Raw genomic sequence first — 13,404 nt, forward strand, 5'->3', positions numbered from 1 at the left:
ACAGACCATCCTATTTGGAAAATTCTTATTCCTTTCTTCCAAATTATATTCTTTCTTTCCTTCTAATCCTCTGAATAAAAGCATGGCATCACAGGTCAATTTTTTCTTCCCTATACTTCCTATATTTTACAAGTTTTTCTGCAATAACCAAGTGTTATTTTTAATAAAACACAACATGGCTTCCTTACTCTTTGAAGTTTTTGCTGACTATTCTCACTCAGGCCTGGCCATTCTATTCACTTTAGCTATTCCTCTAATGTGTGTACACACACACACACACACACACGCGCACACACACACACACATATTTAATCCTATATAAATTATTAATAAGTTTTTTAAGGCATTTCTTCTCCGTACCCATTTTCCTATCATTTTTCACTTATGTGTGTATCCTACCACTCACATATCCATATTCAGACTGAGTTCCTGAAAGGCTGGAAATGTTTTTGCCTTCTCTATTTCTCTCATAGTGCATCAAATGTACCAGAGTACATCTCTAAGCAACAACTTCCTATTAGACTCCTTGTATCACTAAAACTGGAAGCTGCTTCAAGAATAAAAACTAGTTTCCTTCCATCTTCTATAACCCTAAAGCCAAGGAAAAGAACTGGTTCATGGACACAGTCATTTCTTCTCCCTGTGATTCCACTGTTCTTCATGAGTACAGTTCTAAAGTACCTATAAGTTTTGCTAAATAGCTTTCACAATTCTTCTCTACTTCTCACTGCTCCAAAGCTAATAAATGATATAGTCAGGGATCAAAACTCACTCTCCCATGGTCTGAATATTTCCTTCAGAGCGGAATTCTTGTGCTTTAAAGAATCTACAGGGATTTCCCTAGTGGCACAGTGGTTAAGAATCTGCCTGCCAATGCAGGGGACACGGGTTTGAGCCCTGGTCCCAGAAGATCCCATATGCTGCGGAGCAACTAAGCCCATGTGCCACAACTACTGAGCCTGTTCTCTAGAGCCCACAAACCACAACTACTGAGCCCACAAGCCACAACTACTGAAGCTCGCGCACCTAGAGCCCGTGCTCCACAACAAGAGAAGCCACCGCAATGAGAAGGCTGCGCACCACAACTAAGAGTAGTTCCCACTCACCGTAACTAGAAAAAGCCTGCACGCAGCAACGAAGACCCAAAGCAGTCGAAAAATAAATTAAATAAATAAATAAGAAACTACAGACTTAGCTCTGCTCTGACTCCCAATATAATGTGCTATTCAGGATTATGGTCATCTACCCCAAAAGGATCAAAACCTTCAAAAGATTCTAGACTCTCTCAGCTGTGCTTCCCAGAGACCTGATCAGTGAGGAAAGACGGCTTGTAGGTGCCATCAGTGGATGTGTTGCCAGTTCCTCGCAAGGACTTCATGTGAGAAACCGCCATGCGTAAGATGGTTAGCTTGTCTGGTTTTCGAGCCAGGGCACTACAGGTGGGTACCATGTCTGACAGTTCTGTTATGTAGGCTGTCATCTTGTTCCGTCGGCGCCGTTCAATTTCACTATGGTTTTCCCTGCATGGAGAGAGAGAGAGAGGAGAAGCCCCATCCAGGTGGTCACATCTGGCCATTTGGGAGCCGGGAGAGAGATATGAATACCAAGTGAGCTGCTGAAGAAATATGGTATTCAGATTTAGTGATGCTTAAGTCTCAGAAGTTAAAGTAAAGTTTGCCAAACTTCTCATGCAGAGCAAGTATGGAATAGAAACTAATGAGGCAGACAGGGTACAAGCAGATACCAGCAATTCTAACTCCTGGAAACTTCACTTCCTATGTAAATTACCACTCCCTCAGAACAAAATGTGTTTTAAGAAATGACAGTCTTGGGAAGCAGCCACATAGCACAGGGAGATTACCTCAGTGCTTTGTGACCATCTAGAGGGGTGGGATAGGGAGGGTGGGAGGGAGGGAGACACAAGACGGAAGAGATATGGGGATATATGTATATGTACAGCTGATTCACTTTGTTATAAAGCAGAAAGTAACACACCATTGTAAAGCAATTATACTCCAATAAAGATGTTAGGAAAAAAAAAAGAAATGACAGTCTTAAAAAATGCTGAAAGCAGCTTGGCTGATTTCATGTCTACCAATTCAACTTTTTAAAGGCTGAAAACATAAAATGACCAATTTTTTCCAACACAAGTATGTTGCTCAACAGCTGATACAAGAATTGATAGTATAGATTCCCTTGGTCTATAAAATGCTGTTTGTTCTAAGCTTCTCTCTTATTCTCAATACTAGACAGCAGAATTGGAAGTTTTACTTGTCCCACTAATGCACAAAGCCCTACCTTCTCTATCTGGGTTTGGTGCCAGTATACTGAGCTCATGAGATTTGTAAGATATCATCTACTAGAGGTCCCTTATGGGTGCCCAATTTGGGACAAAGCGAACTGGAGAATAGGAGTGAAGTGGACAGGAAGATGTTTAAAGGCCTGAAAACATACAATCTGGATCTCACCAGGGTAAGTGGAACATATCTCCAATACTGACTTCCTCAAAATCAAACAGAGTATCATTGTTAAAAATAGTAATCCAGTAGTTTTCAAACTGGATTTCTGAAAAGCCTAATAGTTCCTCAGTGTCTTCTGTGGGACTGCTTCAAGGAAAGACCCAAACAACATGCTACATTTCTGTTTTTACTTGAGCAGCTTTGCTTTTGTCTTTTTTATTGACTTCTATTACCACTTAAGGATTCTATTGGAACAAAAGTTCTCTGCCAAAACAAAAAGAACACAACAAATCTAACATAAATCTCTTTTTTATGATAAGAGCAAACTAAGGTCAAGCAGTTAACTGACTCTTCTAAGGGCTGCCCTCATTCCCAATGAAGGCAATGTTCTTCCCACCATACCACACCAATCAGTTTTATGAAAGTGAAAGAGTTCGTAGGAGACATAAGTTGAAATGGCAGCAAAATGAGCTTGCGGCCCAGCTGAAAGAGGAAATGGTAGGTAAGAGGGGGGAAGTAATAAAAACTGGTACTGGTATTAGTGATCTACCTCCTACTGAGTATCCCAAATCACAGAGACCAAAAAACAGGAAAATTTGGGCACAACATTTCTTCCACAGTATTTCTACATTATCGACAACAGTCTCCAAAGAGAACTCCATAGAGTCTCCTTTACTGAAAAGGTCTCACAACATAGATTGACATTCAGTTACTTTGCCTGAGAAACATAAAATTCAATACTCAAACATAAAGCACCCATTTTCCTAGTATCTGACAGATTTCTGACACTGAAATCCATAAGGCTGATCTTTTAAACAGCCACATCTAGGCTGCTAAGCTTTTCTGGGAAACACAAAAGATTCAATCACCAAAGCAACACCAGTACTGCTGTGACAAAGTAATCTAGACTGTGAGTCTACACAGGAAAATAAGGGTGAGCCTTCTAGAGAGGTGTGGAGTAAATACTGAGGCCTAAAGACTGGGAACTAATTGCAAACACAGATATATTTTACTGGTTTTCTGATAAAGGAGTATTTCCCTGCTAAAGTACCAACTGGCACAGCTGCACTGTTTCTGAAAGCTTTTTATTCTGTGAAACTTAGTGCTAAGATAAAGATAAAAAGAGAAATCTATAAAAACTAATAGCAATTTCTTAAATTCCTAAGTAAAGTTCCTTCAACCACCCACTTTCTGATGGGGGAAGCCAAAGTTCCTGTTACACACAAACTTCTAAAAATCTTGTCCTCTCTTGCCACAGACAAGGAAAAACACGAAGAGAAAGGGGAAGAAAAGAGCAGAATAAGAAAAAGGATAGAAAAAGCAGCATGATCTGCTTCATCATGCCAAAAGACACTGTTCTCCTACCTGGCGAGTCTCTCCTTATCCGCAGAGCTCTGCTCATCATCCGACCTAAAAACAGAATTAACGAACTAAGCTAAAAGTAAAATAAAAAGAAAGAAGGAAGGAAGGAAAGAAGGGAGGGAGGGAGGAAGGGAAGAAGGGAAGAAAGAGGAAGGAAGGAAGAAAGGAAGGGAGGGAGGAAGGGAAGGAGAGAGGGAAGGGACAGAGAAAAAAGGGAAGGGAAGGAAAGAAAAGAAATAGAACAAAACAGATGCAGAGAAGAGAGGGGAAAATGGAAATATGGACAAGAACCTTGCCTGTAACTCTAAAAAGCCATCTGTTAGGATTAAGAAAAAGTTACTTACAGGACAAAGGTCAACATAAAAGCAAGGCTAATATTCATTATAAATTAACATAATCTGAGCACAGTAAGCCAATCATTCTCTGTAGAAACCAAGGATATACAGTTTGAACAAGAAACAAACAAGGGAATACCATTCTCACACAATGATCCCAATCTGAAAAGAAAATGATATCCACATATGCTATTCTATAATGAAAAAAAATCAAACAGTAAATCATGATAAGAATGTCAAACAAGTGATCACAATCTTTCTATAACACACATATAGCACACATGCACTCACAGACAAAATAACCAAACAGCTTCACTGGAGAAATTACATAAATAAAACTAAGAGCTAAGTTTCTGATATATTCCCTATCAATGATTTGATCCTAAAGTAGTAAATTTCGATTCAGTCACTTTCCCATTTCTCTGCAATAAAGCCATAACATTGCTAGATCCTAGTACCAACTCCCCCTTCCTGGAGGGGGCTACAAAGATTATCACTAAATTTCTCTGGATAACTAAAATACTATAAGGGTTGGTGACAGCTGAAGAAACAAGGTGTCGGTAGGCCAGTTTATCAGTAATCAATTCCATCTTAAATATATATATATATATATATATATATATATATATATATATATATAAACATAAAGAGATAACAATAAATAGAGTAACAAAAAAAGTCTAAGTATGACATAACAGGCTGAAAGACTAGCTATTAAAAATGACAAATATAATGACTTTATCAATATATGGGAAAGTTTCTAAAAAATGGCCAGCAGGAAAAAAAAAGAGACAAAAAATAACACAGTAATGATAAGAATCATGTGAAAACTTATGCATACTTACCAGAAGAGAAAGAAAACAGTGATATTAAGTGAAGTTTCATGTTCATTGGGTTGTTATAATTCCTTAACAAACTACAAATCATTTTTTCAAAAAGTTGGGAAAATTCATTTAAGCTTCTAAAGACCCTCTAACTGAATTCCGAAGGAGGATATGTGAGGTGAACTAGCTTAACAAATCATATCTTAAAGAAATGAGTTCTGGGAATTCCCTGGAAGTCCAGTGGTTAGGACTCCACACTTTCACTGCTGAGGGCACAGGTTCAACTCCTGGTCAGCGAACTAAGATACCACAAGCCACACAGTGTAGCCAAAAAGAAAAAAAAAAAAGAAAAAGAAATGAGTTCCTTTGTTTGAAAGTTAAATATCTAAAATTCCTATTACTACTCCTACTCCTACAGATCCATAATCCCTTATCCACTCTAATATTTCCGAGTGAAATACATGAATGTATAAATATTCACATTAAGCAAGACAAATGAAGTCTAAAACAGTTCAGGTCATGTTTTCATAGCTTTTAGGAATTTCAGTCAAGAGACTATGAACCTGTACCACCACCACTACTATTTGATGGCTTCACTTTCTAATGCAGCTTTTGAAAAACTACTCCCCAAATCCCTATTATTAACTTCTCATTTTAGAGATGGTCCACATCCTAAAATGTTTACAAGTATCTACTTCGATAAACAAATTCTTCAAAAACCTCTTAAATTCACTCCTTTCCTACTGTCATTGCCACCATTCTAGCCCAGGCCCTCATGATTTTATCACTGTCTTATTATTTCAATAGCCTCATATCTACCTCCCTCACTATAGTGCTTCTGTTTAATCAGTCCTATATACTGCTACTAGAGAAAAATCCCATATGCATTTTATATATTAGCATCTCATTCAAAGCTTATGATGGCATCTCACTGCTTCAGAGTAGTTTTAAACTACTCTGACTGATATTTCTTAGCCCTCTACATCAATTGTTCTCAATGTATGGGCCCCAGACCAGCAGTATCAGCAATGAATAAATAGTAAATGCTTATTAGTTAAGCACTGGATTTGGGATTATTCACTTTTCTGAGGTGGCTGCAAACTCGATATTTAAAAAACAAATAACTTACTACTTAATAATATATAGAATAAACTTTCTAAAAATAAACCAATATTTGACTTGAGAAGGATCTGTTTAATAAAGCAAATTATTTTTCATCCTCTTGACAGATAAACATATTGTTTTCAATAAAAACTCCAGTCTTCACATAAATCATTTCTTTGCTGTTATTTTTAAAAAAATAAAACCATTATCTATACAGATTTTGTAGATCCACTTAATAATAAATGCAACAAAGAAATTCATATTGTTTGTGTTCCTGTGGACACCCAGCAAGCACACTGTATAGCTATCTAACACATACATAAAAACACTGGGTAAAATATACCATTAGTTTGAAGCCGTAAGTCTGAAGCCCTGTTACCCGAACGTAAACAAGTATAATACTAAATTTCAACAGCTTTCAGAAGAAGAAACAGACTGGATAGAGAAATTAACTCTCACTGAGATAAAATTAAAACTCAGTATTTTTGAATTGCCTGGTCCCACGACAAGGACCAAGATGCTCTACTACATTACCTGGCAAACCGCTCCTTATCATTAGACATCTGATCGTCATCACACCTGAAGGAGAAAAAAAGGGGCTTAGTCCAAGGCATTACACTTGTTATATCTATTTCACTCTGAAAGGAAAACTAGAAAGGGGTAAAAAATATTCAACAAAAAAAAGCCAATGAAAAGGCATCACAAAACAACAGAGATAATAACAGCATCCCACAGAACTTAAAAACCCATGACTATTATTTGTCAGGGTTCTAATGTGTCCTTTACTCTTACTTATCAGACACTCCAAAAACAGATGATGATCTCATGAGGGCACAGCTGACTACCCTGTCAACACCACTGAGGTTAGGGATTGTTTTGTTTTTGTTTTTCATTAATTATGGCAAAAAACGTGTAACACAAAATTTACCATCTTAACCATTTTTAAGTGTACAATTCAGTAGTGCTAACTACAATATGTTCACACTGTTGTACAAAATATCTCTAGAACTTTTTCACCTTGAAAAACTGAAATTCTATAGCTACTGAACACCATCCTCCCACTCTCCCTGCCCCCATCCCACGCCCAGCTCCTGGCAACCACCATTCTACTTTCTGTCTCTCTGATTTTGGCTACTTTATTTACATCCTCATATAAGTGAAATCGTACAGTATTTATCTTTTTGTGACTGGCTCATTTCATTTAGTATAATGTCCTCAAGGTTCACCCACGTTGTAGTATGTGATAGAACTTCCTTCTTTTTTAAGGCTGAATAATATTCCACTAGCTGTATATACCACACTTCTTTATTCGTCAATGGATATTTGGGGTGCTTCCACCTCTCAGCTATTATGAAAAATTGGGCAGTGAACATGAGTGTGCAAATATCTCTCCAAGATCCTGCTTTCAATTCTTTTGGATATATCACCAGAAGTGGCACTGCTGGATCATATGATAATTCTGTTTTTAATGTTCCTCCAAAGTGGCCGCACCATTTTACATTCCCATCCACAGTACACAAGAGTTCCAATTCCCCCATATCCTCACCAACACTTGTTATTTTCCGGGTTTTTTGATGGTGGCCAGCCTAATGGCCTACTCATTGTGGTTTTGATTTACATTTCTCTGATTAGTGATCATGAGCATCTTTCCATATGCTTTTTGGCCATTTGTGTATCTTCTTTGGAGAAATGTCTATTGAAAGTCCTTTGCCCATTTTTTAATCAGGTTGTTTTTTTGTTATTGAGTTGCAGGAGTTCTTCAAGTATCATGGAAATTATCTTTTTTTTTTTTTTTGTGGTACTCGGGCCTCTCACTGTTGTGGCCTCTCCTGTTGCGGAGCACAGGCTCTGGACGCGCAGGCTCAGCGGCCATGGCTCACGGGCCCAGCTGCTCCACGGCACCTGGGATCTTCCCGGACCGGGGCACGAACCCGTGTCCCCTGCATCGGCAGGCAGACTCTCAACCACTGCGCCACCAGGGAAGCCCGCTACAAACTTTTAATGAAAACAGTGATCTAAGCTGAAAAAAGAGACCTATAATTTACATATTAATTTTGTTTGTTTGTTTGTTTTAATTTACTTTTGGCTGAGTTGGGTCTTCGTTGCTGTGCACAGGCTTTCTCTAGTTGTGGCAAGCAGGGGCTACTTTTCGTTGCCGTGTGTGGGCTTCTCACTGCGGTGGCTTCTCTTGTCGCGGAGCACGGACTCTAAGCACACAGGCTTCAGTAGTTGTGGCACATGGGCTCAGTAGCTGCAGTGCACAGGCTTAGTTGCTCCACAGCATGTGGGATTTTCCCGGACCAGGGCTCGAACCCATGTCCCCTGCACTGGCAGGCGGATTCTTAACCACTGCACTACCAGGGAAGTCCTTTCATATTAATTTTGAATCTCAAGAATGAATCTTGCAGATATTTGCTACTCAAAATGTGGTCAGTGGACCAGAAACAGCAGCATCACTTAGGAATCTATTAGAATGCAGAATCTTGGGTACTACCACAGACCTAATGAATTATAATCTCTATCTTATCAAGAACCCCTGGTGGATTTGTACATGCATTTGTTTGAATTTGAGAAGCATTCCAGATACTAGCAACTCTAATATTGTACCTAGAATTTCAAAGCCTTTATATTCTTAAAAATTATTTTATGGTCTCTCTCTCTCTCTCTCTTTTTCTCTCTTACTTCTCTTCCTCTTCCTCTGTTGTGTGAGGACACAACAAGAAAGCAACCATCTGCAAGCCAAGAAGAGAGCTCTCACCAGAGCCCAACCATGCTGGTGCCTTGACCGCAGACTTCCAGCCTCTAGAACTGTAAGAAAATAAATTTCTTCTGTTTAAAAAAATATATATATTTTATAGATGTTGTCTGGAGAATATAACAAAATGACACTTGGGACTTCACTGGTTGCACAGTGGTTAAGAATCCGCCTGCCAACGCAGGGGACACAGGTTCGAGCCCTGGTCCCGGAAGATCTCACATGTCACAGAGCAACTAAGCCTGTGCGCCACAACTACCGAGCCTGCACTCTAGAGCCCACAAGCCACAGCTATCAGTAGTTAGTTAGTTAGTAGAGCCCGTGTGCCACAACTACTGAAGCCCGCACGCCTATAGCGTTATATATAGCCTATATCTCTCTGTTGTCTGTGCTCTGCAACAAGAGAAGCCGCTGCAATGAGAAGCATGCGCACCACAATGAAGAGTAGCCCCCGCTCGCCGCAACTAGAGAAAGCCCACGCACAGCAATGAAGACCCAATGCAGCCAAAAGTAAATAAATTTAAAAAATGAATTTTTTAAAAAAATGACACTTGAACAAAGTGATGAAAAGAGGTAATAAATTACAGCTTTCATCCACCAAGGAGATTTAATATTGATTTACAGATACAATGCAAATAAGACTTTCACTCATTGACCAAAGTGGAGAATTCCAATTAAAAAAAAAAAAAAAGTACTGGGAATTCCCTGGCGGTCCAGTGGTTAGGACTCCATGCTTCCACTGCAGGAGACATGGGTTCGATCCCTGGTTGGGGAACTAAGATCCCACAAGCCGCGAGGCCAAAAAAAAAAAGTACCGATGGTCAAATAAAAAAAATTGGTGATGCCTCACTTGGGCATAATGACCTACTTGGTAAGATGAATTATGAAAACCTTTTTTTATGGTTGGGGAAAAGACAAATAAACCTTTTTAAATTTGCATATAGTTTGTGACTACCAGATTTTGTGGAAATGGAAGCAATGACTCAGGGATAGAGCTAACTGATAGGTATAAATAAGACTAGTGGTTACCCCTATCTCATTCATATGCACAACACAGTTCCACTAACAGTATTTATCATTATAATTAGGGATTCCTAACTGGAGGAATTCCCAATGGAACTGTATGAAAAAAGTCTATTCTTGAACAGAAATTGAAATCTCTACCCCTCTTCACATTTGTTGACACTCATTAAGTCTAAAGAGCTCTCCTGGAGAATTGCTTTCTCCAATATTTTGCAACTATCTCTTTATGGTGGCCAAGCCATGGTTGTTGTTTTCAAGAATATATGGCAGTGTTCTGCAACTAGGCAGTTGCTAGAAACACAAGCTTTCACTTTAAACATTGCAAAAACAACAAAGATATTAAAAAAAATACACAGATAGATGTAACTGACTAAGCATTACAAAACTAAACAATGGCAAGCAATTTAGAATATGGGCATCCTCTGTGTAAAAACAAAAACTGAGGAGACAGTGTGTGTATGTGCACACATATATGTGCATTTAAATACACTTACATATGCACTGAATATTTCTGGAAGGATACTTAATAAACTGGAAACTATAATTGTCTAAGGGGAAGGATTCTGAAGGTCTGAAGTGAGGGAAGATGTACTTTCATTACATATAACTCTGCACTGTTTAAAAATTTTGCAATATAATGTTTATATTTCTTTTAAGAACTTAGTTAATAAAACAAACAAATAATGAAGCCTGGGCACTCACATAATAAAATAAATTGTTTAAAAAATAGGGCTCCTTTATTTATTTCTCAAATATTTGTTATTCTGCAATGTAGACACTACCTAGGTAATATTTTCAAATTTGAAAAGAAAAAAGGCAGGTTGCAGTCAAGGTTATCTTCCATTCTTTGACTCTTATTGCTTTCCTTACTTAAAAACAAAGCCAAGTGACTGGTCTTAAGCAAAAATAAAAATTTCCCTTTTCTGAAAAAACTCCTTCATCAATATACTGAAAAGTCCATTTTCAGTTCTCCAGAAGATTCACTACTCAAAGATACAAATTCCAATTCCTGCTCTGTAGGAGAAGTCAGTGAGTATTAGAGGGCATGAAAGATTAGTACATTAATGACCCCCAAACTAATTACACCTTGCAGTATTCACTACCTGGTATAGCACCATCCTGTACTGAATCAGGACTCAGACATATGACTTGCTTTAGCCAATGGGACAACAGCAAACGTCAATCCAAAGCAATAGCTTGATAAGCATTCAGACTGGGACCTGCCCTTTGGATTGCAGCCATCACCATGTAAAGACACTCAGTCTGCCCTCCTTAAGGATAAAAGACCACAAAGAAAGAGATACCCAGCCTTATCAGCTGAGTCCAGTTCCCAGCTGACAAGGCAGCTGAATGCAGTCTTATGAGTGAGTCTAGGCAAGATCAGCAGAATAACCATCTAACCAATCCACAGAATTGTGAGAAATAATAAATCAGTTTTCTTTTTAAGCCACACAACAATAGATAACTGACACAGAGGGTCTTGTAAATTCCTCTGCTCTCCCCTCATTGAGCTCTTTCCTCTGGAGCTATTACCAGAATGCTTGAAAATTTTATGGGGTATAATGTAATAGGTAACTTTAGTTTTAGGGTGAAGCACTCTCCTTAGGCCTAAAGACAAAAATATTATGAGTCAGAAATATAAAGATAATGAAATAATTTTTAATATCAGAAATCTAGAGAAAGTTTTTTAAGATCTTACCTCAAAAATTTACTGTTCCCTTCTCCATCATCATCAAAATCCAATCTGGGGAAAGCCAACAAAAAATTATTATCAGCCTATTGAAAATGCAGAACATTAAAAAAATTAAAATTCTAAATCTACAAGCTATCTGAACACCCACTCAGATGGAAGAAGGAAAAGAGGAAGTGGAATAAGTAAAGGTATATTACCTCTTCCTGTTGTACCAAACTGGGCAAAGAAATTAGCCAATCAAAAGGGAATACCGGGGCTTCCCTGGTGGCGCAGTGGTTGAGAGTCCGCCTGCCGATGCAGGGGACACGGGTTTGTGCTCCGGTCCGGGAAGACCCCACATGCCGCGGAGCGGCTAGGCCTGTGAGCCTATGCTCCGCAACGAGAGAGGCCACGACAGTGAGAGGCCAGCGTACCGCAAAAAGAAAAAAAAAAAAAGGAATACCTATTGCTACCTTTCATTTTCCTAGGGTAGCAATCCACCTTTGCCAAAGTTTTATATCACAGTACAACCTCTACAAAAGGAGCAGGATCAACTCAAAAAGACAAGAAAAAATTAATATGAATAATTCAGGACTGTTTTTCATTTCTATAGTCTGCCTTAGGCTATGTTAAGCTCTCTGAAACATCTCTCAAAACAGTGATGTTCCATAGGGAGTGATTTTAAGACCTCTGGAGGTTGGCTGGTTGGTTGGTTGGTTGCTTTTTGGCTGCGCTGCACAGCTTGTGGGATCTTAGTTCCCAAGGGACTGAACCCAGGATTGAACCCGTGTCCTCAGCAGTGAAAGCGCGGAGTTCTAACCACTGAACCAACAGGGAATTCCCCGAAGGTTGTTAAATGATGTTTCTCTCCTTCATTCACCTAATGAACAAGTAATATATGCTACATTCCGGATACTGTGCTAGATGAGGTGAAAACAAAAGACTTGCCCTCAAGGGATTCTTTGCCTAGACAAATAAAATATACAAGTGAGAATGAGAAAGCTTCATATGGAGAGCACAATCAATAAACTTTAAATGTTTCGTAAAAGCAGAGGTGACTTTCATTTCAAGGGATTAGGCAAGATTATAGGTAACAAGATAGGCCAATCTCCTATTAATCTCTATACTCCATTAAACTAAAACATTACTCATGTTACCACCTTAACCCAATGATCTTGGCATCTCTACTACTGTGATAACCTGATATTATGGGCCTCTAAATGGGTTATATATGAAGTACATAGCATCAACCCTGAAAGTGTCCATTCTTCTTCCTCTCTGTAGCCCCAGATCACCTGTCAAAGTCTACCTATTTACCCAATAACTCCACTTCTAAGAATCTATCCTAAAGAAATAACTCAGAGAAAAAAATTTATATACAAAGATATTCATTAAGCATTATATATAACAGCAAATCTTCAAAACAGTTTAAATGTCCCAAAATAGCAATTAAGTACATCCCCTCTATGTAAGTATTTTAAATTATGTTTCTATAGCATATGTGACAATATGGAAAAAAGGTTATTGTATACAATTAGGTGAAAAGACCAGGCTATATAAACCTACATAATTATATGATTATAACTATTTAAAGAAATCTACATATAGAATAAAGAGTGAAGTAATTACCCTAAAAAAAACTGATGGGAGATGACTTTGGGTAGTAGGATTATTGCTCTTTAGTCTTCTTTCTATATTTTCCAATCTTTCTTTTAAAAAATGTATATTTATTTTAATATATTTTCCTGATTATCAATAAAACACACTTACTTCAGAAAATCTAGAAATAACTAAAAACAAAAGAAAAAATAAATCACCCATAATCCCATCACCCATACATCTGATGAGTATCCTTTCAGTTTTTTTGCTA

General features: G+C 38.2%; 1 protein-coding gene across 6 annotated transcripts in view; it reads right to left on the reverse strand.

Moving 5' to 3' along the window:
* The window catches only part of ARNT (aryl hydrocarbon receptor nuclear translocator), a 62,373-nt gene that overhangs the window by 23,879 nt on the left and 25,090 nt on the right, over window positions 1–13,404 (reverse strand). For 3 of the 6 annotated variants that reach the window (XM_079944571.1, XM_079944570.1, XM_079944569.1), the window contains exons 3-6: window positions 11,562–11,606; window positions 6,619–6,663; window positions 3,825–3,869; window positions 1,307–1,520 (exon numbers count right to left, since the gene is read on the reverse strand). In XM_079944571.1, the coding sequence (XP_079800697.1) occupies window positions 1,307–1,520; window positions 3,825–3,869; window positions 6,619–6,663; window positions 11,562–11,606 (349 nt within the window). The remainder of the gene's footprint in view (window positions 1–1,306; window positions 1,521–3,824; window positions 3,870–6,618; window positions 6,664–11,561; window positions 11,607–13,404) is intronic. The other 3 variants (XM_079944573.1, XM_079944574.1, XM_079944572.1) reach the window with 1 other exon arrangement.

This window comes from Stenella coeruleoalba, assembly GCF_951394435.1.
Source record: "Stenella coeruleoalba genome assembly, chromosome: 1".
Classification (NCBI taxonomy): Eukaryota; Metazoa; Chordata; class Mammalia; order Artiodactyla; family Delphinidae; genus Stenella; species Stenella coeruleoalba.